Source organism: Ursus maritimus, unplaced genomic scaffold (genome assembly GCF_017311325.1).
Source record: "Ursus maritimus isolate PB19 unplaced genomic scaffold, ASM1731132v1 scaffold_8, whole genome shotgun sequence".
NCBI lineage: Eukaryota > Metazoa > Chordata > Mammalia > Carnivora > Ursidae > Ursus > Ursus maritimus.
Genome location: NW_024426996.1, coordinates 75895053 through 75921941, shown reverse-complemented (window position 1 = coordinate 75921941; position 26889 = coordinate 75895053). Strand labels below are relative to the sequence as shown.

The 26889-nt window shown below is 50.9% G+C and overlaps 1 protein-coding gene across 3 annotated transcripts in view; it reads right to left on the bottom strand.

Moving 5' to 3' along the window:
* The window catches only part of ZBTB49 (zinc finger and BTB domain containing 49), a 39273-nt gene that overhangs the window by 2938 nt on the left and 9446 nt on the right, over positions 1-26889 (bottom strand). For 2 of the 3 annotated variants that reach the window (XM_040625184.1, XM_040625185.1), the window contains exons 3-8: positions 24373-25472; positions 21828-21874; positions 15774-15847; positions 13878-13960; positions 13624-13785; positions 9633-10770 (exon numbers count right to left, since the gene is read on the bottom strand). In XM_040625184.1, coding sequence (XP_040481118.1) covers positions 10097-10770; positions 13624-13785; positions 13878-13960; positions 15774-15847; positions 21828-21874; positions 24373-25472 — 2140 coding nt within the window. In that variant the 3' untranslated portion in view covers positions 9633-10096. Of the gene's footprint in view, positions 1-9632; positions 10771-13623; positions 13786-13877; positions 13961-15773; positions 15848-21827; positions 21875-24372; positions 25473-26889 lie in introns of those variants that run through there. The other variant, XM_040625186.1, reaches the window with a different exon arrangement.

The window sequence follows — 26889 nt, the reverse complement described above, 5'->3', positions numbered from 1 at the left end:
TGTGCTGGGCTCCGGTGAAGAAGTGAGAGTCCCTGCCCTTCAGGAACTCATAGTCTGGAGGAGGGGAATGGATGCCAAAGGACTCATTCAATGGAAGCAGGTGACAGCTGGGACAGGGGTGGCATAAAAGGTTACAGAAGCAGAGGAGGGTAATTCCAACTCCCTTGGGGTAGTCAGAGAAAGGCTCACAGAGGAGATGGGAACTGATGTGGGTTTTGAAGGATGTGTAGGAGTTTTCTAGGAGTAAAGAAAAAAGCAGTGGATTGGGGGCAGAGGGAAGAGCATCAGCAAAGGTGCAGAGTAATGGAAGAGCATGGCCTGTGGCTGGCAGGGAAGGACGAGGCTGGGAAGACAGGGAGGCTGACGGCAAAGGAACTGGCCTCCCCATCCAAGTTTGGATATATCCTGTGAGCAGCTACGGAAGGGTCTGGGTCATGGCAGAGCAAGGGCTGGCTTGTGTTTTGGAAGGATGGCTCTGCCCATAGTGTGGAGGATGGAGGAAAGGAGGGGGGACGGAACCACAGTGGGGAGGCGTGGGCACAGGGGTGGCTGCGGGCCCGCAGGCTGCGTGCGGGTCCCGTTTCACCAAACACGCTCTTTTCCATTGGCACGGGTGTGCTGTAAACACATCTATCAGGCTGAGAGGCCACTGTTTACTTGACCAATTCCTTCTGGGTCGACACAGAAGCTCTTTCCAGTTTGTTTTTTTACCACGAGCTTTTTAAATGGCTGTGATAACGTCTTTGTATGGAAAATTTGACCCCATGTCTGATTATGTCCTGAGAAGAGATCTTTGGAAGTGGAGCCACGGAAGCGAACTGTATGACTCTCTGGCAGTTCCCGGGAAATGTTATCAAATTACTTTCTAAAAGGGCCGTGAGCATTGCGTCAAAGTCACTGTTTGAACACGTCACTGCCAGCACTGGCGGTTACCATAGAAAAAGACAAAAAACAAAACAAAAAAAAACCCTTCCCATTTGAAAGGCAAGAGATGGAATCCAGTATCAAATTGTGTTTGTTTGGCCGACAGGGTGACAGGCTTGTGGACTCGTGACACTTCCTCCCTTGGAGCCTGTGCCTCCCTTTGCATCTGACTTCTTAGGAGACAGAGGAGGCGCTCCCAACCACAGATGCGGGGGAAGGCCTGGAGGGGAAATGTGAGAAAGGACAGTGAAGCAACCGAGAGGAAAAGTCCCCATTTTTTCAGGACAGAACTGTAGAGCTGGCCCCACACGTGACAGCACTGTGGGCGCTGCGGGGACTGCCGGTGGCTCCCCCAGCCTCTCCGGGCTTCTTGCGTTGTGCGAGAGCCTGGGGTCAAGACCACATAGACAGCTTATATTGCACTGAGTAGCATCCCCCTGAAATGTCCATCCACCTGGACGCTCCGAATGCAGCCCCATTTGGAGGCAGGGTCTTTGCAGACATCATTAGTAAAGATGAGATCCTGCAGGACGCAGTAGGGCTGGCGTCCTGGTAAGAAGAGGAGAGACAGACAGAGAGATGCAGGGCAGAAGACCACGTGACAACGGAGGCGGGGATCGCAGTGGGGCAGCCAGGCGCCGAGGAACACCCAGAGCCACCAGAAGCTGGAAGAGGCCAGGATCCTCCCCTGGAGCCATGAGACAGGGCGCAGCCCCGCGTACCTTGATCTCAGACCTCCAGCCCCCAGGACTGCGATTCCAAGCCAGCCGGCTGGTGGTATTTGTGGTGGCGGCCACAGGCAGGTAACACAGGGCAGGCTCATGACTGGGCAGGGGCAAGCGAGCAGGTGCAGGACCAGGTCCCCGAGGGGCCCCAGCCTGGGCTCTGCTTGGAGGCTGTGCCCGTGTGGATGGCTGCAGAGATCCCATGACAACGTCGACCCCAGCCCTGCCTCTCGGAGCCCACCGATGACGTGGGGCCAGTTTGTAAGCTGCTGTGCCTCGGTTCCCTCTTCTGTAAATTGAGGGCACTAACGAGTGCGCCGTGGGGCAGTTCTGAGGATGACAGGACAGCACACCCCTCTGACACACAGCTGTCACCCAGAAAATTTTAGTCCTTCCCCAATTTGCTGTTCTGAGCGTGGGCGCCTGCTCCAGCTCTGCACACTCCGAGTGTAGTCTACCCCTTGGCAAGTCCCTAACTGCCCTATGCCTCAGTTTCCCCGTTTGTAGAAAGAGCCTATTACTCATCAACAAGATATTGTGCGCAAAGCCCTTAGGAAGTTCCCTGCTCCCAGGAAGGGCTCAGCAGAAAGCAGTCATCGGTCGGGACAGGAAGTGTCAGGGACGGTGAGGGAGGGCGGTCCTGTGCCCCCCCCCCAACCCCCGAGCTGGCTGGGAACGCAGACTCCGGCCTGAGCTGCTGCATTCCACTCTGCGTCTAACCCGCCCCAGGCAGTTGTGTGCACAGATGGAAATGCGTTGTCTCCCAAACTCTGGGGATCACCAGGAAACAGGCTGTGACCACACGCCCCCCGCCTGGACCAGGGGATTCCGACTCGCAGGGGCAGGGCCTGCCAACTCCCTGGTGATTCTTCTCCCCTGGGGTGTCTCGGAAACACCTCACGAGAAGCCTTCCCTTGCCATGGGGTGGCTCCCAGCTGAGCCACTGGGGCTGCCCTGCAGGGGGGAGTCCTGCCAGTGGGTGGGCATCGTGGCCTGGGGGGAGGGTTACAGAGCTCAAAGGCCTGGACCAACGGCAAATCAGAGTAAGGAGTGTTCTAGAGATATTTGTTGACTGAATGAATGAATAAATGAATGAATGGCAACAGCGCCCTGTGGAGGGCGGGAAAACCCGCCGGATTCTGGCAAGAGTGTTCTAGCCCCTTGTGGGAAGGGTATCTGCAGCCAAAGCCTGCATGTGATCCCACCGGCGTGCCCTACCTGAATTTGGTGAATATGCATGTGAGGACCTTACACACACGTGTGCAGACACATACACACACGCGCACACGGGGCTTAGGAACTGGCACCCTGAACTCCCACCTCTCGCTCTTGGTATTTTAAACAGAACCTGGGCCACGGGCCTCCTCAGGGGGTCCTCTCGGCCCCCCAGCTGGCCTTTTCACACTGCTTGAACACTCACTCGTGCGCTCAACACGGATGCATGATGTCGGTGAAGCAGAGACTGGCTCCCTCCGGAATCTCTGGGCACCGCTGCCTGACTGGTTCCCGAGCCCATTGTTCCAGCACATTCCTATCCATCACCATGAACAGGACCAGTGGGCGCCAGGCAGAAGCCAGGGCGGTGGGGCTCCCAGCGGGCAGCGTGCAGACCTCTTAGGGGTCTCCCAGAAGCAGAGAGCGCAGGGGCCCTCACAGGGGAGGGAGGAGGTGCAGGGAATCACAAGTGATGACAGCACCTGGGCAGGTGTCCCAAACCAGGCCCCCGGTGGGCTTGGGGAGGACGGACCCACAGATGCCTCGCCCATTACCCCAGTCAGGCGAGAGGCCAGGGCGCCGTTCGGAGGCCGGCCCGGGCTCCAGGAGGGGCGGGCGTCTCACCAAGCCCCGGACCTCCTCCTGCTCCTCTCCCTGAGCCCGAGAGTAGCCAGGCTGGTGAGTGGAGCCGGTGTCTGATCAGAGCAGCTGATGGGAGCCCAGCCTCCCTGGATCTGGTCTGTACGGGTGGGAGATCTGTTTGAAAAGCTGGGATGCCGTCCTCACAGCCTGTGGGGGTTTCCAGGAAATGCCAGGTGGCTTGCTGGGGTGTTAGCCTGAGGCTGCCAGAGGCTGGGAGGAGGGGAACAGAGAGGCAGGGGTCCCGGGAGAGGGGGCGCGGGAGCAGGGCCCGATATCCGATCTTCCCCACCTTCAACAGCTTTGGGAGCAGTTAAATCCTCGTCCTGAGCCTCCTCCGCTCGGAGTAACCAGAGAGCCGTCCGTCTTCCCTGCGGATCCGTCCAGCCACCTGGCCTATCACGTGCGCCTAGCAAACACGGCTGCTCTCGCCTTCCCAGCCCTCGGGACGGCTTTGTTGTTGGAGGTGTGAGAAGACCGTTGGCTCCTTGGGCCCCGGCACAGCACCTCAGATGCTACTTCTAGAACTCTCCAGTGCTCAGTGGTTGCTCCCTGCCACCAACTCATACACGTGGCCATTCCGTGAGCGTTGTTGAGGGTCTGCCCTGCGCCAGGAAAAAACAGGACAGCATGTCTCCACAGCACGTCTGGATTCCAGCCTATTCAAATCGACCATGCTGAATTGTCCCTGAGCCCTGCCCTCCTGGAAAACAGCAAGATCTAGAAACCCTCCCGCCCTTCTGTGTTCTGGAAAAAACACTTACTGCAAAGCACCAGCCTTCCCATGTGACTCAGATCTGACTCACAGATGTCCCCTTGTTTACCTGTGACAAGGCCAGTGAAAAAAACATCCAATTCCCATTCTCTGCACATGAAAGATTAGCTGACCTGTTTGTCCCCACCGGCCAGTCTGTCCCTTAAGGTCCAAACGTGTCCCTGCCCCCGTGAAGCCTCTCTCCTGCCAGCAGGCTCGCTCTCAGCCCTGCCCAGCGTGCAGTGCCCCACAGCCTCCCGAGAACGCGTGGCCTGTGACAGGCACCGTGAGCGATGCCCTCTGATCTACTGTCCCCTTCTCCATGGGTGGAGGGACCGGAGGAGGGGTGGACGGGGCTCTGTTTCATCGTGAGGGCAGACCATCTGAGTCTGTGCCCTGCAGAGGCCTAGGGCTGCGGCACCTGAGCAAGTCGCAGGGGTGTGAGGGAGGGCGGCAGGGGCTGTGAGGTGCCCCCATACATGTCCACTCGGGGGAGGCACAGCCTAGCGAGAGACAGACACCCAAACTCAAAGACTGCCTCAAAGACCCGCCAGACTGTGAGACCAAAACACAGAGGATGAGAACAGCCGTGGTCGGGGGGGCCCATGGCAGAAATGAGGACATTCTAGAACACGTTCTCCTGACAGGGCTTTAGGGGTTATTTCCTCCGGGGGCCTCAGAGACCTTCCTCTTTGGTGCATGGTCTGCTTGGCAATGTTTGGAGCGCGGTGCTGAGAAGGACCCCGAAGCCAACATGAACTCAAGGGTCGATGGACCAGCGGGGCTGCCAGAAGCATGGGGCTGGGGGAGCATGGGATACGCTCCTGATGGTCTAACCCCATCGCTTCACAAAGGAGGAAACACGGCCCAGAAAGAGCGTGGCTTTCCTGAAGGCGGCACAGCAGGAAGCGGCAGAATACAAATTGTCTGAGGACCCCTCCCTCAGCCGCATGGGAAGCTGACCCAAAGCACACGGGATCCCGATGCTCTCCCTGTCGCTGACCTCGCGGGCTGCACCCTCAAACACCTGAGACACTCACGTCCCACAGGCCTGGGGAACAGGACTCCTCTCTCTCCACCAGAATCTGGCTGTGCCCAGCCCTGTGGCTTGGCCCGAGCCCACAGCTCATACGGATCCCATATCAGTGATTTCTCTGGAATGAAAACCAACATTAGCCACTGAAGAGGATCATAAAATCTAAAACCACAGACCTGGAGGGAAACTTAGCTTCTAGTCTACTGTTTACCAAAGGGATGATATTTGGGGGGAAAATTCAGTGGCTAAAAGATTAAGAAAAATTAAAAAATAATAAAAATGCCAGGTAACATTTATTTTTAAGCACTATGTGGGTGCCAGGTACTGCTCGGAGCACCCTGCACCTAGCAGTTCTCTTAAGGTGGCCAGCTTAGCGCACAAGAACTACTCAGATTCCAGTAAGAGATTCCTTCTTTGCTTTGGCCACCAGGAAGCTCATGGCTGAAGGTGAAGCTCATGCTTCATTGGCAGGACCGTATGTGTATTCCTCAGCCTGCCAGAACAAAGTCCCACAAATTGAGAGGCTTAAACAACCCATGCTCCCTGAGCCAGAGCATCTCGATTCTTCTGCTCTGTGGCCTGGGCTCCCACGTAGCCTGATATGCAGGAACGGTCCCATGGCCAAGACTGTTTGGAAAACCCTGAGGCCAAAGCAGCACGAGCAGGTCAGCCAGCAGGAAGAAGCATCTCTCCTCGGAGCCAATGGTCCATTCTCTCTGCCTGCCTTCCTACAGCCGAAGGGTCGGGCAGTCCTCAGCCAAGAGACTGGGAAAATCTGGTCATTTGAGACTCTGAGAGACCAAAAGTAAAATGACCAGTTCTTTTAGCAATTGGACTTGCGTGTCCCCGGCCTTGTTGCTGATTCCCTCTTGGGTTTTGGGAGTCACAGGCAGACCGATGAACTGGGTCACCCAGTGCAGTATCGGTGCCAGGCCCCGGGGGTGTTCGAGCGGCTGCCTCCACCGCTCAGCCAGCAGGATTCCTGGCCGCCTCTCTGTGCCGCGGACTCTGGCCCACCCTGTCTCTTGCTCTATGTCACGGGCTGACTCTTGTCCCCACCAAATTCAGATGAGAGTGCTAATCCCCAGCACCTCCGAATGTGACTGTACGTGGAGACAGGGTCTTGAAAGAGGTGATTCAGGAAAAATGAGGTCATCTGGGCGGGCCCTGATTCCATATAACTGGTGTGCTTGTACAAGAGGAGGTCAGGACACAGACACAGAGGGACACAGGGAGAAGATGGCTGTCGACAAGGCAAGGCGAGGAGGACCCAACCCTGCCCACACCTCGATCACTGACTTCCGGCCTCCAGAACGTTGGGAGAATAAACGTTTGCTGTTTAAACCCCCTAGCCTGTGGTATTTTGTGATGGCAGTCCTAGCAAGCGAATACATTCTGTGCTTGGAAACCTACCAAATCCAGCATCGATAGTAAACAAGAGAAAAATTCTGTCTATATCTGGACCCTTTCAGAAGTCTGTTAAAAATAATTTTCAAAGAAAGGTAAAATCCAGGTTTTCCTACAGATACGACTATGCATATGTACTTAAGGGTTTATTTAACTCATTAATCACAGAGGGAACTGGGCAGATGTCCTAACTGGTTCAAAAGAGAATCCAAAGAACAAACACATTTTCAGATCGAGAACATTGAGATGGACATGAAGTGGAGAGAGGACTGGCTCCTCGCAGGGGAGAGAGCAGCCCATCGAGGCTCCGCTGGATAGGACAGAGTCTGCATGTCCGTAGACAAGAATTATTTTATACTCTCAGCGGCCCCAGGCTGAGTCAGGTTTATGCTTTAACTGTAAGAGTGCTCTTTTGAAATTTATTAATTTTATTCTCTTTTGCTTCCGAGAACACGACCGTCCTCCATGATAATCAGAAGCATCCATCTGCCTTGGGTGGGGGCAGGAGTGCAGCGAGGAATATTATAGAAGCAAAGAGAAAAACCAAGGGAGTTAAGATGATCTGTCGTAAGAGATAGGGTTTAGGTAGAGTTAGAGCTATTGTTTGTATCATTTGTACAGAGACACGGAGAACCCAGAGAACTGTGCTGAGCTCAACGAGGCTGTTGAGTGGGGTCTCCTCTTAAAGCTGTGAGGCCGGGGGCCCAGGCTGTGACACCCCCGGGGCATCTCCTGCATGAACACTGGAGTCTGGGACACAGAAGGGCACTCAGCAAGGACAAGAGATCCATGAGCAGGTGACTTTCCTTTTAAGGATGCATCCCTCCAGACTGGGGAAAGAGAATGCTGCCTTGCCAGCAGGCCGCTTTGGGGGCTCCAGGGGGCTCAGGAGGGTGAATGCACTTTGCCACCTGCAGGGTGCCGCAGGAATGCCAGCAGCCCAGGCAGCAGGAGGGCTGAAGTCACCCGGCCTGTGTCTCTGCGCCTTGTGAGGGACTATGGCGCCATCTGGTGGCTGGTAGAAAATCTGCTGTGAAGCAGCCCAGGACGCCCACAGATTAATTTGTTGATGGGAATCTAGAGGGACCGACCCTCCAGGACATCCTGATGCTTGTCTCAGGGAGGAAGGAGGCATCGATTCACGGCTGAACTTCAGTACTGGCCAGGAGTCAGCTAGGATGGGGCCCCCTGGGTGAGCAATGGGGACCTGGACACGGCTTGTCTCAGTGGAGGGGTGGGGGCAAAAGCTGTCTGACTGAACAGGTTCTAGAGAGAAAAGAAAAGCAAAGGATCTGTCCAGGAGGTCCAACATTTTGACTAAAAGGTATTCCAAGAACATTCTTTTGACAACCACCCGCTGAGCATCACCACATGCCAGGCACTGTCCTGGGTTCAGGGGAGAAGCAGTGAACAAGAGATGGAAGTCCAGGGAGGTCACATCAGATGAGGAAACCAATACAATCTGGAGTAGGTCAGGCAGTGAGAAAATGAGAGAAACAAAGCTGGAGGGTGGGGAACGGGGGTGGTGTGGAGGGTTGCAGTTTTAGACAGTGGTGCAATCTACAGGCACGGACCAGGGAGGCTGGTAGGGGCGGGGGAGGTTCCTGACTATTTGCTTCTACCTTCCCAGAGGGAAAGGAAGCAAGATCACGAGCAGGACGATGGGCCAAGGTGGTGTGGACGCTGGAGAAGGCTATCAAGACCACAGAGCAGTGTCTCCAAGGGCAGCACGGGGTCTAGACCAGCCAGGAAGGCTGTGAGTTAGCCAAGGTCACCGGAAGCGAGCTGGAATAGAAAGCAGAGAAGGGCTGTTTCTCACCAGCTGGGCTCAGACACCCACACGGGGAGGAGGTCAGGGTCGGAGGCTGACCGGGTAGGTTTGATAAAGAGGTTGAGGGTGGATCCTGGTGTGAGAAGCCATGGGTTTAGCCTGGGAAGGAGGTGGACAGGGACATGAGGGGTGGGAGGGGCAGTGGACAGGTGAGTGGATCGCTGGATGGGAGGTCCTAGGGGGATGAGGGCTGTTGGGCCCGGGATACCAGAGAGAGATGTGGAAGACAAGCGGAGGAAGGAGGGAGACCCCCGCTCATGGGTGGCTCCTGCGGTTCGAGTTGACTCCCAGGCACACCTGCAAAGTTCCGGGTCTGACCGGCCACATGTCCCCGCACAGGTGGCCATGCCCACGTGAACCTCGGGTTCTCCCATCTGCAAGATGGGGATGCTACACACTTGCTGCCCCAGACCTGCAGGGCTGCGGAGCCGGTCATGGCCGGGAAAACCCAGGAGCGACCCCGAGTCTGACTTCAAAGTGGACATTTCAGTCTGCAACTACGCTGCTCTCCCCTGAAAATGCTCACCTACCCGCTTCGCTCCTTGGTAGTACTCTATCTCGGAGTCCCAGTGGACACAGACACTATCCGTGGTCCTTTGTGCAAGCATTTCACGGGCAAGAGACTTGTGCCACACGGGGACCTGCATTTAAATCCAACTGCTTGGGCTCACTCTGACAGTCAGTGACAGCCCCACGCACACCCCCCCATTCTGTCCCACAGAGGCCAGCAGGTCTGCTGGACAGGTGAGGAGGAGGCACACATTTGGGAAGCCCCGCCAAGCAACTGGACCCTGGGCAGGTATGTGCAAGGGGGTGATGGGGTCACCTGCACCTTGTATGGGAGCTATAAGATTTCTATCTCAGACTGTAGAAAAGAAAACCCCGAGAAGATTCTGAGAGGCTGAGGAGCTTGCCCGGGACCTGATCAGTAAGTGGCAGCCAGGACGGAGGCCCTGTTCCGGTGGCTTCTGAAGCCCACCATCCCAGGTGGCTGAACTGAACCCAGGACTCATCCTGGCAAAGTGAGCCCTTGTTGATAATTATTTTTATACCACTGTGGTCTTTAAATTAATGAAAATCATGGAAGAAACACATTATATAGAAAGTCAAGTTTCATTTATTCAAATTAAATTATAGCATGAGTTTCATATACAAATAAACTTTTTGTGTAAATAAAAATACAAAACAGTACAAATTTCAATCATGTATAAATGCAAACAGATTTGTGTTATTATGTATTTTTCCCTTTCATGTGACTGAGACGTACAGTAGTTGACCCCACGCGTGCACGCCCCGTGCTGGCAAAGGTCAGCAGGATGGTTTCCCAAGCTGTCCACTCCTCCACTCCCGTGTCTGTGTGCACAGGGAGCCACCGGGCCTTCTTCCCCAATCCTGCGGCTCCGGAAGCTTTCAGTCATCAGTCACCATCAGCACAGAAATGGTCAAACTATTCTCGGGCCGGTGAGAAAGGGCCACCACAGAGAAGCGGCTCTCTCCCGCAGCGCAGATGCCGGTCTGCTGGGCTCAGAAAAGGCTCCGAAGCTGGGACTTGCTGTCGCCGGCCATCACTGGTCCAGCTCGTTTTCATCCTGCAGCGTCTTCATGGCCAGCCCCCAGAGCGTCATGCTGGAGAAGAACTGCCCCTCGGAGTTCCTGTATGGCGTGGTGGCCCCACGGCTGCCCAGAGCGTCGCCACAGTGATTGTCCGGCGCGGCCAGGAACGAGCGGCCCAGGGACAGGCCATCGGGCTGCAGCGGCTGCTCGCTGGCCGCGGTGGCCACGTCCGGGTAAGTGTAGGCCTGAGGCTGCGCCGGCTGCATCAGAGGCTTGGCGAGTCTGCCGGGATCCAGCCCGAGCTTCTCCGGCTCATCGGCTCCGGGAGGCTGAGCCACGGGCCGGAACTTGCAGTAGGAGCTGGCAGAGTGGCCGTCGAACTCTGTCACTGAATCCTCCACGGGGGGGACGGGGAGCTTGACCGACACGGGCATCAGAGCCACAGACATGTCTTGGGAAAAGGAGTCTGAGCTCTGAGATCTCTCCAGGTCGGAGGTCTCGGCGGCATGAGCGAGCCGGCCCAGCGCGTCCTGGCCCTCGTCGCGCCTGTGGTGCATCTTCTCATGCCGCCGCAGCACCGCTGAGCGCGTGAAGCACTTGCTGCACACCTCGCACGTGTACGGCTTCTCCCCGGTGTGCGTGCGCACGTGCCGGCGGAGGTCGCCAGACCCCCCGAAACACTTTCCTGCAAAACCAACAAGGGATCCTTTTAGAGGAGGACGTTCTGGAAGGACGTTCCCCCTCCCCCTTCCAAAACACGACTCTGCGTTAGCGTGCCCGAACTCTAGCCCTCCTGTCACCTGCTCACTCTGGAAGGCTCCTCCGTTCTTCTCCAGCTGCGTCCCTCCGACCTGCATGCAGCCTTTGGGTTGTGGGTGCCTCGGCATGAGCCTTCGAGAGCCCCCGTCTCCCTGCACAGGAGCGCCTCGCTGGCAAGCCGAGCTGCCTGCCCCTACTGGCCCGTGCTGGGAAACCTCATCGGTTTTGCTTAAATTTTCATAAATCTACCATGGCCAATCTACAATTTAGAAATACCTTTTTGCTTTTAATGTCATTCCACACACACTTCTCCCGGTTCTATTACCTTTCTGTGTATATGACAGAGGGAGACGATCTACTTCCGTGATCAGGGTAGGTGAGAAGGTCAGCTAATAACCTTAACCTCAATAAATAACCTTACAGAAGACATCACCATTTACGGAGGACTGAGAACACACCGCGCAGTTATATGGACACATATTTAGAACTTCTCCCTTATCGTGTGAATGCTCAGCTATCCTGCCCTCGTCAGGCAGTGGGGGACCACTAAAAAAACGCACTCTGAACAATGAACTAGGTGTCCACACGCACGCATTACATTCTGGCCCCTCCTCCCCACACAGCCTACCGAGGCACACCGCGTGACTCTGTGTCTTCACGTCTACACCTGGCCCGCAGCGTCAGGCTGGCTCTCCTTCATGGAACACCCCAGTAATAGCACTTTCACCATTTCCTGCGCTGTCTATAAAACATACGGTTCACACATAGGTGCTATTTCATGGACTCGAAGCTTCATAACCACCCCTCCGTGGGCTGCACGTTGGGGTGGTTTGCACCTCTTTGCTACTATACTTCATCCTCACTTAACATTTTCTTTTCACTGTTTCCTTAAAATAAATTCTCCATAGTGGAATTATTGGGCAAACGGGAATAATCTTTTCTAGGGTCCTTAGGCATGTGAATTTTAGCCACAGCAGAGTTCCCGCCAGGAGAGGACCAGGGGCAGTGTCTCTCTTTGATCCCACCAGTCAAGGCAAGGGAGCCAGATGTCACAGCTGTCCTCACAGCAAGGTGTGGCATCTGCCTCCTGCCTCCTGCCTGGGAAATCCAGTGAGACAGCTGGCCAGCTGTGCTGGTGGCAGACAGGAGGGTCCCCTGCACGGCTGTGGCCTGAAGTCCCCGGCAACACAGGACACGGTGTTTCCACAGACCGGACAAGGGCCGTGCTTGCAAGCGAGCTGCTTGGAGCCATCCTCGATCCAGCCTAAGAGGACTGCCCAGGGGGCAAGGAGACCCCGACAGAGAAGTCTTCTGAGAACAAACTGCTAGGACCCAGGGCTGAAGGAAAATGCACATCTGTACCCTGGAAAGTGCAGAGAAATGCTGGGAAAGGAAGAGAGGGGAGGGAAGGAGAGGGAGTCCTTGGAAGAAGCATGAAATGGGGGGTGGGTGGAAAGAGGGGTAAAGGAAGAGGGGGAGCTCTATTCCCCAAAAAGCCCAGGATGTGAAGCCATCTTAAAACTGAACCCGTCTTCTGAACTCAAGAAAACGAAAACACACCCACACAAACTATACACGAATGTTCACAGCAGATTTGCTAAGTGAAAGAAGGCAGTTACGGAAGACCACACGCTGGAGGATTCCATTTATATGAGATGTCCAGAATGCAAACCCAGAACGAGGAGGTAGATTAATGGTTGCCTAGGCTGGAGCGTGCGAACAGGGAGTGACTGCTAGTGGCCTTGGAGTTTCTTTTTGGGGTGATGAAAATATTCTACGATTCCACAGTGAGCGCGGAGCCCCAGCACTGGGCTCGATCTCACGACCCTGAGATCATGACCTGAGCCAAAATCGGGAGTCGGACGCTCAGCTGACTGCACTACCACATGCCCCGACATGATTTTATTTTAATAAAGAGGAATGAGAACAGTCGCAGACTTGCCTAAATGCGTATCCAGGAGAGCTGTACACAACTCCAGTGGGAGATAAAAACGAAGCTCCCTTGTGGCTACAAGCCAGAAGGCCCGCCCTGGGATGCCCGCTCCTGGCAGATGAGCGCTCTGAGGAACGCTCTGCTGCAGCCTTCCCACGGCCGGACCCCACAGCCTCGCACGTGTTCTCACCAGAAGACCACACACACGGTCACTCCCTCACTCCTCCATGATCCAGTTCACGCTGCCACTCGTCACAGGCACGCACGTGCACACACGCACGCAGTTCTTCAGAGGCTCAAACACTGGGATCACAGGTCACAGGGCACTAATGCCGAGCCCCCAGTGCTCACGCGCGCAGTGACGCACCCGGACAGCGAGGGCCGCCGGCTTTCCCTCTCCTCGCGCGACTTTGCTGCTGCACCAAATGCCCACAGGAGGCACCTCTGCTTCTAACCCAGGATCCCGAGAAGCACCCCCTCCTGACCCCATCACGTGCTCTCGACGCTCCTGCAGGGCAGTCCACCCGCAGCCCCCGCGCCTGGCTCTTCAGGCGGCACACCACGCTCTCCCACACTTTCCCACCTGTCTACACCCCGCTGACCAGGAGCGCGCGGCTCCCAGGGCTCTGTCCGCAGAGCACCTTAGGACAGCTCTGGACACCTCTCAGGAACATACGTGAACGCAGGACTGAACGCACCACCACGTGACGTGGGAAAGAAACCGCGCTGCCTCCATTTTACCTGTGAGAACAGGGATGATGTACCCACGACACCAAAACAGCCAATGACAGGGCGGGCGCAGGGACCGGCGCCCCGCCCGCACCGGACGGCCCGCCGGGAACTTACCACAGGCAGAACAGCTGTAGGGCCGCTCCCCCGTGTGCCGAATCCGGTGCTTCACCAGCTTCCTCTGCATGTTGAAGGACTTGCCACATTCGTCACACGTGAAGACTTTATCGGCCGTGTGTGTCTTCTTGTGCTCCTTCAAGTTACTGAAGTTACTGAACCCTGGGGAGACCACAACAGGTGCTCAGCTGAAGGACCGAGAACGCTGCCACTGGCAGTCTTCAGGACAAAAAAAACCAAAACACCCGCAGTACCTCGCCCACAGATGTCACACAAGTGTGGCTTCTCTCCCGAGTGAATGATGATGTGACGCTGGACATCACCAGACGCTGCAAACCTGTAATGTGATTTGAAAAACCATTACGAATTTCTTTCTATGCGGCTGCAAATCTTTGTGATTGCAAGTCACTGACGAGAGCAACTGCTCCGTACATTCCTTCAGAATGTAATCAGAAGTGGCCTGGTTCATTTGAAATACGCATTTTAAAAATATTTTTTCTTTTTTATTATTTTTTTAAGGATTTTTTTTTAAAGATTTATTTGGGAGAGATGAAGACAGAGACAGCTACAGAGATAGCAAGAAAGACCATGAGCGGGGGGCTCCCCGCTCAGTGGGGCGGAGAGGGAGAAGCAGACTCCCTGCTGAGCAAGGAGTCCCATGCGGGACTCGATCCCAGGACCCTGAGATCATAACCTGAGCCAAAGGCAGAAGCTTAACTGACTGAGCCACCCAGGCGCCCATCTCTTTTTTAAAAAGAAAGTAGAAAATGATGCAAATGTTCTGTTTTTATTTTGTTTTTCTACCTAGTTCCATCTTCCTTCTTCAGAGATGGTCAGCAGCTTGGCTCGGGGAGTAATTCTAAGCCAGGCTCTCCAATACAGAAATCCACGCTTCCTTTCCACCACACCTGATTGAGTAACTGGTTCTATTTGGGAAAAGATGCTGCCTATAGACATGATTTTAAATGCATGCCTTACTTTAAATGGAGTTCAGAAGATTCCCATTTAAGACATCGTGTAAAACAAGGCCAACACTGGAGCGACAGGACCACCTGAAGCAGCAGGGGGTCCACGCTACAAGGCACCTGAAATGAGCAGTCCGAGCTACCCCGGCATGCAACGGGGTCATCGGTGTTCAGGTGGCCGTGGCAGAAAGGCAGACATGTCGGGCCAGGCAGCTCTTCTTTCTTTGTTTCCTCCCATCCACAGAGACCTGACAAGAGCTGCTTCTTGTGCTGGCCTCCCCACAGCACGCGCCGCACTGCAGTAGAGGGCTCGGACTTTCATCGTCCCCACATCTGTCTCTGTCCATCATTCCTGACAATGAACTTATCAGAGGCAGAACTTGTACTGTTTATTTCTATGTTCCACTCCCAGCACTCAGCACACAGTAGGTGCCAAATAAATGGTGAATAGTGAAATAAATGAACGACGGAATTGCTGAGACTGGTGGCTGCTGCCCTAGCACAACCGCTCGAAGAGAGCATGTGGACTCCCGACAAATGACCCAGTGAGGGGAAGAGGGTCCCCCCAGACTCCGTCACCAGTCACAGCCCTGCCCAGCCCCTGCTTAGGGCCCCTCCTCCGCTGCTGAGCTCTCAAGGCCTTTCCCTGATTCAGCTCGGGGCACTTCCTCCGGCCCTCTCCTGACGCTCAGGCTTTCTGGCTGCCAAGTCTCATTTTCCCCACAAGACAGTCACCTCCACGGGGACATTTATCTTGTTAATAGACATTCTTGGAACGAATGGAAATTTTGGTATAAAATAATTTTGTTTCATGTAAAATCCCATTTCATAAGACTCGTGTCCTAGAGCCAGCAGAGAGGGAACACAAGCAGGGGGAGTGGGAGAGGAAGAAGCAGGCTTCCAGCGGAGGAGCCTGATGTGGGGCTCGATCCCAGAATGCCCAGATCACACCCTGAGCCGAAGGCAGACGCTTAACGACTGAGCCACCCAGGCGCCCCTAGAGTTTCTATTAATTAATTAATTCTCTTTCTTTTTGCTCTTCTCATCATGTATCCCATGGAAAGCCGGAGGTTTACTTGTGTTCCTCAGCGACAGACGGACCCCAAAGGTGGCTCAGAGAACACTGAGTTCAAAGACAGACTACAAGTTATTCCTTATAAACGGAAGAATAAGCCCAGTACTGACCTCTTTCCACAGATTTCACAGATGTATGGTTTTTCACCAGAATGCCGACGTAAGTGAGTCTGCAAGTTACCTGCCTGCAAGAAAGCGGGGGAAGAAAAAGCATACCAATAATGAAAAAATTTTCTTAAAGGTCCCAAAATTTAAAAGGAAAACTGACAGCTTGAGCCAGGTCCCGGTCCTACTTTCCCAGGGAAGATTACCTACGCACAACTCAAAAGCAGCCTGTGCGAGGAGATCAGGGACCAGCCCAAGTCCAACTCCACGGAGTGGCCTTGCCCAGCAGCCTGCTGAACACAGATGCATCTCCATTCTGTGCCTGCCCCACGTGGGCCCCTGGCCTGTCCCACCTCAGGCGTGCACCGTGCTGCTTCCCTCTGCAATGGGCCCGGCACCCTGTGGAGGCTACTCTGGGGGCTTGTATTTAAATACACCTTGCTGTGCTTTATTTGGAGTTTTTAACTTGGACCATCTATGTGCAAGTGTCCCTTGGAAAAAAAAAAAAAGTAGCGCCTGTACTTTATTATTTCAGGATTTCTTCTTTTTTAAAAAACTGCTTTTGCTCCTAGAGATGGTCAGACTGTGCAAACGGGACTTGCAGCGGCAGCATGGCTGTTCTCCCCGCCAGCGCGGCCGCTGTTTTACCTTCGTGCAGAAACGCACGTCAGGAGCTCCGCAGTAGCCGGTTCGCTGCTGGGCCTTTTATGTCCCTAATTTCTGAAGCTAGTAGGGCTTCATCAAGAATAACTTATTTAAATGGAGATCACAAAATAGATTTCCACGTAATCATCAATAAGAAGCCAACGGGAAACTGCCTAAGTACCTTGAAATTAAACCTGCAACAGCGTCGTATTGAAAAGCTCCTGGCTAATGTCGCAAATCAGGATTGGAACAAGATCCTCCACTGCTGGAACTCAACTTAACAGACTCAATCTGTCCTGTCCCCTGCCTAATTTTTTACAGTGTTCTGTTACAAAAACACTGACATGAATGAATGACTATACCCAATGGGAAACGTGCAGGCATTATGCACAAAACAAGCCAAAAAGGGAGAACGAACAATAACACCGAACTGACCAACGCAGCTTTGTAAAATCTGTACACTTGACTTTAAATAAAATGCTCAGTTAGTCCTCAGCCTTGGGTCTGAAGATGGTCTGAAGTCCACGTATGCGTGGAAACTTCCAGGCAGAGAAAGTGTGGTCTGTGGGTTTTATGTCACAGAACATGGAGAGTCTGTGTGTCAGGCTCTGGGAAATCACCGAGTCAGACGTTATGTTTCAGAATATGATAAATAACGGCTTAGGAAAAAACCCAGGTTTATTTCAGAAAGCTAAAGGGAAAGAACTTGGCAAAGAACTGGGAAATGCCCAGCTTTATCGGAATGACTCCTAATAACAATAAAACAACAACCGTCAACAGCGGCTCCCGGGGGCTGCCGGCCTGACACCCCGCACAAACCACTCCTCGCCACGGCTGCACACTCTCCTCCAGATGCCGACGGAGAGCAAGATAAATAAAACAGCTGCTCCTGTTACACGGCTGGGCCAAAAATGAGCACTGGCTTGTGTGAGTCTACACTCGCACAGGCCCTGAGATACACTAGCTTGTGTTGACGATTCGGTGCAACCCTCACTCGGCCACGAGGGAAGCAGCTCCCTGGAGGTAATACAATGCACCACCGACTGTTTTAAGTCCATCAATTCCAAATTCCAGAAAAGCTCATCAATTATGTAACAATTTGAACAGCACCATCTGCTCATCTCTTAAATTAGGTCCTTCTTGTTTTAAGCTATTTTGTAAACGATGTATCATGACTGAAACATATTCTCTGAGTCACTTCTTAGCAGTGCTGCGACCTTTCTTGTTAAGTAAAGTGTAACAATTACTTGTTTTCAAAGCAAGTAACAATGGCCTTCCACTTAAAATAGTGCAGTAAGCAACAGTAAAACCCTTGAAAATTATTTTTAGCTATTTAATGTCAGAAAGGTATAATGAAATCTTTCACCAGCTAAAAGGAGCACATACTGATCTGATCAATGATATAAAAGCAGTTTAAATACTGAACAATTCAGGCAAAAAAGTCCAACAATGCCAGCAATGATTAATGCCAAATTACAGAGCGAACTGGGAGCCAGATTATTTGATCTTTAGCAAAGTATCTGTATTTTTAGTAAACTTTGACTTCCTCTAGTACTGATTACAGGCTAAGTATCTAGTCCACATCTTGGAGATTATCTACAGCTGGACATGTGACCGCTCTCACAAGCGGTCACGACAGGAACTGCTACGGATCAGTAAGAGATCATGAGGAATGAAGCACTCTGCTAGGCAGCTGCAGACACTGCGTGCCCTCGTCGCCACAATTCCCTCACAAAGTTGTAGTGTCGCATTTTATGGAAAAGTGAACAGATGCTCTGGGAAGGCAGGAATCAGCCTAAGCTCCTACAGGTGGCCCAAATATCCCGAACCAGGCCCGACTGTGGTCTCGAAGGCTGGCAGCGCTGCCATGCTATCTAGCTATGTTCCAGAACACTAGCAGGAAAGGGGGCTCTGTTCCTTCTAATCAAATATTTTAAATTAGGAGGGAGCTGTCAGGATTTTTCAGAGAAAAACTGCTGTAGAAAAGAACTAACATCTGATCTATTGAGTAATTTAAAAATAAGTCCTTCCAATATGCACGTGAGCATCTGTATTTAAACGTGGACAAACCAAGCATATGTTCTCTATTAGAGCACTCTTCTAAAGGCAGATTATTTACAGGAAAAACAGCCAAGGAATCATACCATTTTAGACATAAAAGGGATCTCAAATCTTAAAAGTCATCTAGTTCAGGAGTTTGGGGGCTTCAGGATTTCACAAAATAAAATTAACAGGGGAAAATAAATCTGGAGATGCACAGAGAGCTGTCACCTAAACGGCAGTGATCATTCTGACAGTAGGGCCTTCGACACTGGGAGTGTGGGGTTACCACCTCAGGGCCAGAAGTTGCACGACTTACGAGAAGTTCACTGAAACACTCTTATTTCACCCTGTCACCTGTGGTGCCAGGCGGTGCCAGTGCCCCGGGGAGCACACCTGTCTCCAGGCAGGGCCCCTACACACGGACAGACCTGGGGCACCCCTCTCCGGACAGCACTGCCAGAAGGCACTGCGCCAGCCACTCAAAGTGTCCATTTCTACGCCTTTGGAGAGACCGAACTGCTCTACTCTCCCAAAGCCAGCTCAATGCACCCAGGTTTCCTCCTCCCACTGCTCACATCACAGGTACGCAGACCTGCCCCTCCCTTCCCTCTCCTCTGGGGGCACCTACCAGTCCAGGTTCTACTCCACACTCTAAAGTATGCAGGGCTCCCGACAGCTGAAATCTGCGCGCAGACCGTGTCCAGAATGACATTAACAGACGGACAGTCTGTTGTCACAATCTCAGATTATGGTAGCTTCTCAAAGCTCACATATCATACTGCTTATGACTCATCATCAAGGTTGTGGTTAACTTTTTTCCCCAAGACTGATCCTACTAAATATAAATTGAGTAAACAGTATAAAAGATTAATTCTCATTGGTAAATCTGTTTTCTCGCTTTCAAGTCTTCCAAAAGATAAAATACTTACAAACTCACTTCTACCAAAGTAAATATGCCAGCAACAGCATGGGAGCATTCCAATCCCGCGTAACCACAAACATTTACTCCAGTTCATTCTAAGAAATGCACATTTGGCTTAAGGCGAAGGATGGTTAGTGGGCACTACTTACAAAGTACCCCATATAAACCACCCTACAGCTCTCTTGTCCTAGAATGCCAGAGACCCCCAGGCTTATCAAATGCCAGCTTGTCTTAGCGGCTGACCTAAACAATGTCTTAACACATTTCATGTCCTCACCCACCCCACACACCACTTCTTCCAGGCAGAAATGACCACTCTCTTTTCTTTGCCCGTATTGTTCCCTAAGTACATTTCTCCAGCTCGTGGCAGAGCTCCTTGGACACTGCAGGCTTGCAACAAACACTTGCTGAATGAAGTTTTTTCAAAGAAGTCCATTTCAAAAAAATGTCACAATTTCGCTATGAAATAAAACAGCAATATACATCTGAAAACTGCAACTATACATAATCCTATATTCACAAAAATCTGACAGAAATACAGACCCCAGCACAGACGAGGATTGTGGTGGCGTCTGTCAGCCAGGGCTGCCCCTGACGGGACTCAAGAGGGCAGGTGCAGGACAAGGTCTGAGCAGTGCTCCCAACTTCAGAATGGCCATAATACAACATACCCACGCTCAAACCCCACCCCAGAACAACGGAATCCGTCTCCGAAGGGGGGGCCCTGGCCTCGGTGACGGGAGAGGAGGCCGAAGGCTGCCTGGAGATATTTGAATGTCTGGTTTTCTTTGATTAGCAATGAAGAGTCACAGAAGGCTCCCAGCAAGGAGGACAGAACCCACAGCGTTACCACATTTTAAATGGATGAAGGACTTTTGTGTCCCTTGTTCCATTCACTGCTCCTAACACACACATGAGGCACTACATCCGTGTTGTAAGACTTAGAAAAAAGTTATGGTTGCTAATTATTAATAGTCATTAGTCCAGGCCTCCGGCTTTCCCCCACCCCAAAGCTGTAAGGTTAGGATGCTGGAGGAAGACTGGTCTACAAGAACAGAGGGGCCGACACCAGGACGGGAAACAGTGATGACCCTCGAGCACTAACTACGTGCCTGGCAGGAGTTCGTACTCCTACCGACTCAGGTACTCCCCACACACCTGCCGGGCTGGCATCTCATCTCCCCAGTTTTACAGACAAGGAAGCTGAAGTGCCAAAAGGTGAGGCTGCTTGCCTGAGGTGACTGAGCAGTAAGCCAGGGGCAGGACCCACATGCAGACTGCCCGGCTCCACAGCCCCAGCTCGGAAGCCCCGGGCGAGGCTGCCAGGAAGGAGCGAGGCCTCAAGTACATGGCGGCTGGAGGGGTGAGGACTCCCATCAGCTCTGCAAAAACTTACTGAACATTTAGTGGGTGCCTGGTGTTCTCCTGGATGCCAAGTACGGATTAAAGACGCAAAGGCAGATGTTAGGACTTGGTCAATCACTGCATGCAGGGAGCCGCACGCGTGAAAAGTCCCTGAGAGCACAGGGCTGGGCGCATGGGAGGATGAAGGGGACACTGGGAGAGCTGGCTCCGTGGGGAAGGTGTCAGAACACAGCACTGCCATTGAGTTTCCGTGTCCTGGGGAGGGCCTGCCGCCCAGCCCTTACCAGCTAGAGGGCTCTACTCTTGGATCAAGGCCCAGCCTGGAGGCCTCGCCCGAGGGAACAGCATCTGCCTAGACCTGCTACTACAGGGGTCGCTGCGCCCGCCGCCCACGGGCTGTAAAAACAGCTGCGTGGTGGCTGCTTCTCATGCACCCCCGGAATGCCAGGGCCCGGCGTGGGGCAGAGCAAGTCACCTCCTCCTACTTCAGAAGAAGGTTTCCACCAGGCTACAGTCAACATTTTCTCTAAAACATGAAATCTCTAGGTTTCTTTATGTCCAGTGCCCAGTTCAGCACACAGCCCACGGGAGGGTGCAGCACACGCGGGCTGGATGAGAGAATACGTGTCCAAATGAGCTATCAAAGGTCAGCTAAAAGGCAGTCCGAGCAGGAACAAGAATTGCTTGCTCTGTTCTCACCTCTTAACAACCTTAGTCCCCTTAAGAGTAAGAAGCCACGTGTCCTGGATCTAGCCCAGCCTTGTGCGGTGCCCAGGTGTGCGCTCATTGTGGTTCACTGGAAACTTCATTCATGAAAAAGATGAAATATACTAGGACTGGACCCATCCTTAAGGTGGGTGGGGAGGGGGAGTTCACACACTTACAAAAAAAATGCTGTTTTTTCCCCAATGAACTAAAAATTTGTTTTCTTGAGAATTATTTTCTCCTTAGTCTGAAGTCAAAGTTACAGATATCATCAGAGGCTTCTCTCATAAGTTCAAACGTATGTCTTATTTGTAATAATAAAAAAAAAAACACTGGGTTTCAGGTTTCCAATTATTAACAGTAAATAAGAGTATTCCCACCTGAGAGAAATGTTTCCCACAAATGTTACATTCAAAAGGTTTCTCACCTAAAACAAAACAAAATAACAACTTGTAAAATCATTAGTCATATTTGCAGGATAATTTTGTTTAAAATGTTAAAACTATTTCCCATGTCCTTTCAAAAGGGAGCTCAAGTTCTTTATCAGAGTATGAAAATGGGCAGTCACTACGTCCTTGTAACTCTCTCTGGCCCTCAGACGGCGAGCAGATGACATAGCAACAGCAGCATCCTGTCCACCCTGCCCTTCAGCCTGACTCCTTTACCACCAACTTCTGATGCCACGAGGGTGAACTCATTCACACCACACGAGGCATACACACAGGGGAGCCTAAAACAGAGTGCGCCAGGGAGACGCCCCCTCCACTGCCTTTCAGCCCTGGTTGACACACGCTAACGGGGAAAACAAGATTTCAGCATGGGAGATGTGCTTCCCTGCCCACTTCTCACCTCTGATTTTAGGAACTCTGAGTAAGTGCATTCTGGAATAGAACAGATACAGAGTGGACTCCACTATGAAGAAGCCACAGCAGTTCTGAACAGACTCTAGAACGTGATCTGTTTAAAAGTGTACTTCAAGGTACCACCTTTCACCTGTAAAACCCTCTTAGGTCTTGAAAATCAAGAACCTCCCTTTTTCCCCATTTCCCTTGAATCAAGTGGCTTAAGATTCTTTTAAAAAATTAGTGTTTCCCTTCTTACTGTGTTGCTCGTGTTTGCTACCTCGATAGCTTTCTGAGTTCCTGCTAGGACATTTTCATGTTCATCTTTTCCTAAAACTGTTTAATGGCTTGTTCAAGGCCAAGGTGGAGGTTTCGACCCTGTGTAATTATAATCACATGAATCCTGTATTCGGTGACTATATTTAGGTCTGAAATTACGGGGATGATAATGTTAAGTGACAGCCCCCAGTATGAGTTACAACAGTTAGAAAAAGGAAGCCACCAGTCACTAAGACTCACACATGACCGGGTCAGTAACCCTACTCTCGTGGTTCTCAACCTTTTTACTCTTAGGACCCCTTCACACTCTTAATAATTGAGGACCCTAAAGAGCTGTTGTTTACATAGGCTATAGATGTTGGAATAGCCCATATCAGAAATGAAAACAGTGATTTTTAAAACACACGACCAAACATTTCATTGGCCACCAAAGTGGTGTGGCCTTTAGCTGACTCCACTGCACACTCGTGGGAATAGGAAAAGGCGGCAAGCAACGTCACAGACTATGACGGAAACAGTTCTGGCCTCACAGACCCCCTGAAGGGGCTCTTCAGACCATAATCCGAGAAGCGCTGCCCTTCTCAGTTTCTGTCTCAGTAAACATCTGTGCCACGACTGTATGACTACAGGCATCCAAAGATGTTCCTTCAGAACAAACAACGTAATTTCTGTTTCCTTTAAAGCTAACTAGATATGTTTCTCAAATACACATTCTAATGATCATTCGGCTCTAGGAAATTCATGCAAACAGAATGACCTAAATCAAGTTTTTCCAGGGCAAAACTGAATCAATGATACTGCCTTCATATTAAGTAATCCTGAACTCTTCCTCCTCCTCCTGACAGCACTTCATGTTCAAATACATTAAAACTTACGAAGGGCTTCCATCTGTATTAATTTAAAGTCTCTCAATAATACTACGAGGTAGCAAACACCTACGGAAACGGGGAATCCAAAGTGATGACAGATGTCCGATCAGTAATCACAATTACGTAAGCACCTTAACGCGGTTACCCTAGAGGCATCCTGTAGCGCATTACTGCTCATGCTTGTAACTGTCATTAATTTATGACATGTATTAGAGTCATCAAGTCTAACTGCAAGAAGGAAAGTAACACGGAAATAGTGCATCACGTGATGTATATGCACTACGTAACACCTTCAAATGAGCACCTGGAAAAAATAAACTTTTTGGAAAGGGGACGAGGTACAAATTAAGGTAATAAAACTTTGAAAATTCAATGTTCAAAGTGGAAGAATTTACATATGAAAATATCAAATGGTTAAAGCTGATCCTTATTAAAGTTTACCTCTTCCTCCCAAACCACAATTTAAAAAAAATCTGATATGAAAATTACTTCCCAGAGAACTTTTACTATTACTCTTATTTCAGTCTGAATGAACCGACAACATCATGCTTTAAAAAAAATAAACTTTCTCTAATTCTAAAGTGCAAATATAGCTTATCCACTTTAGAGTATGTTTGAAATTTTCAGTGCATCGAAACAATTCACTACACTTCTTTAGAGATGGAAACTTCATCATATAAAACCATATTAAAAACGAAAAGTGTGCCATCCTTTTAAACTGGTTCTATGAAAGCATCTACAGAACTTCGAAATTATTCTTTAAAAGTCTTCACCAAAAATATAAAGAGAAGCTAACGCTCCTTGACTTTGGGGGGCATTATCAATGATGTCATCAAGCAACAGCAAAGCTTCTTACAAAAGCAGGAGCAGGCAGTGGCGTCTGAGCGTCTGCATCATCTCCTTTCCTTTTGCCTGTGGGTACTGAATCAGTGTACCTGTATGTGACCGTTTGTGAAGCTCCAAATTGCTTGGGTGTTTAAAAGGTTTCCCACACAATTCACACGTGTACTGTCTCTGTGACTGAAGCATCTGGGACTGGTCCTCCAGCGCCGTGGGCTCTTCGGGCCTCTCCAGTTCGCTAATGCAGTTAAAATGCTCAGAACTGACGAGTTCTTCACCTTCTTTCTCTTCGGCACCGTGGCTGTTGGCTTTCTCTGTAGTATCTGCACTGGCACATTCTACCGTCTTCGTGAAGCCGTCATCCGGCTTGGCCTCCGATGGCTGTTCTGCAGATTTCTGGGACTTGAGGAAATTTAGCTTCTTAAGGTGAATGGCCTTTTTGAGCCTCATTTGTCTGGTGGGCAGCTGGCACGGGTTGTCTGACTCAGGGTCTGGGGCCGAGTCACTCAAGGGCTGGGCCAAGAAGTGGGAAGGCAAGTGCTCTGAAGACTCCAGGACGCATTCGGAGTGACTACCGGCGCAAGGCTGGTTGTCGCCGGCCCCGAGGTCTGGGGCTGCGCCGAAAGCGAAGGGCTGCTCACTCGGCCTCTCGTGACCCGGGCACGCGGCCTGTTTGTAGTACTGCTTGCTGTAGAAGTTTCTGAGCTTGTAGTAGTAACTCGGCTGTCTGAAAGGCAGTTCCGGGCAGGTGCCAGCCAGAGGGTCGGGCGCTTGCTTGGACGCCTCCCCTGCGGAGTGATGGAGATGAACGGACGGTGGATCTTGAGCGTGTGACTCATCCAGAACTTTGCTCAGCTGAACGTTGGCGGGACAGTCCTGCAGCAGATGAGAGTAGCCTTCACTCGCGCCACAGTGCGCGTCGGTGGGCAGGGCGCTCTGCAGGGAGAACGCGCTGCTACACGACACACCCGGGGGCTGCTCCGCAGTGGTTGATTTTAAAAATGTGTGACACAGATTCAGAACATTCTGAACTTGCAAACACTGTGCTATGTCCAGCATTACTTGTATATTGTCCTGGTTAAGATCCAGATGAGAAGTGTACATGAAGTCCAGGATCTGCCCAATGCCGCTTACATTTTTAATATCCAAGTGAAAAACGTCACTCTTTTGCCCTGATGAGTTCTGAAAGAGGCTCCTGATAAAAGAAGGGGTACCTGTTTACAGTATGATAATTTTTTTCTTATAAATAATCCTCATGATACTACTAAAAAAATACTATCCTTCTACAAATGCCAAGATTTTAAAACTAAGCATATTTTAATCCTTTGAAAAATTATGGTAAGCCATTCAAACAAAGTAACTCAGATGAATTAAAATTACTGTGCTGGATATCCAACCTTCCAAACAGATCTCAAAGTAAAATTCTGAAATACACTCATTGTTTTTTTCAAAATATAATTATCCATATGTATTATTAATTGCATACGGATACAGTATAGTCAACTAAAAGATACACATTTTTCAATATTTCATGTCTAGCCTGGCAAATTATATTTTGGGCCATAAAACACATAACAAAAATATTTCCATATCTAAATGCCTTAAAAATGTCTCAAAATAAAAATAGCTATAGTAAACCAACATTTGATATTTTTTTTTAATTTTAATTTTTTAATTGTGACAAAACATACATATTTACCACTTGATCCATTTTTCTTTTTTTTTTAAGTGGAGCCCAATGTGGGGCTTGGACTTAACAACGCTGAGATTAAGACCTGAGCTGAGATCAAGCGTAGGGATGCTTAACCGACTGAGCCACTCAGGCACCCCACATTTGATCCATTTTTAAGTGTTTAAAAACTTCAAACATAAGTATAGTTCAAACTGTCAATTCGGTGGCATTAAGTACATTCACATTGTGTACCCATGACCACCAGACATTTCCAGAATCTCTCATCTTCCCAAACAGAAACTCTGTACCCATTAAACAGTACCTCCCATTTCTGCCCCCAGCCCCTCGCAACCACCATTCTATTTTCTGTCTCTATGAGTCTGACAGCTTTCAGGACTTGATATACACTCATTTTGTAATCAGATCTGTTAAGAGGTTTCTCAGCAACCCAATGGCTCACAAACCAGCAGTGAGAAAAAGAAAAGGCCTATGAGTTATTAAGGGAAAAGGGACACCATATAGCCCCAGCACTTTATTCTGGGTACACGTCGAGTTCCAGGTGAACGAATTTGTACTGCGTATAAACCAGCAAGCTGACTTAGGTAACTGGTCTTGCAAGCTTGTTGAAGACATTTTATCTAATCGGATCACCTGCTTCCCCCAAACAGCCTTCAGCTTTGTTCTTACCTAAAGGGAAGAACATATTTAAAAGGGGTAGGGAAAACTGAATCTGGGACCAGGATGCATGGGGACAAATAGTGCTGCCCACCTCAGTGAGCTGACCCCATTATCCTATGTACTTAGAGCACATATGAGAGCTGAGGTTTAACTGGATGATTCAAGATTATCAAGGAAAGATGAAATCACATTCCATATATTGTTTACTAGAGCAGTAAAATGGTATGCATTTTAAGGGAAAGAAAGGTAAAAAAAAAAAGAA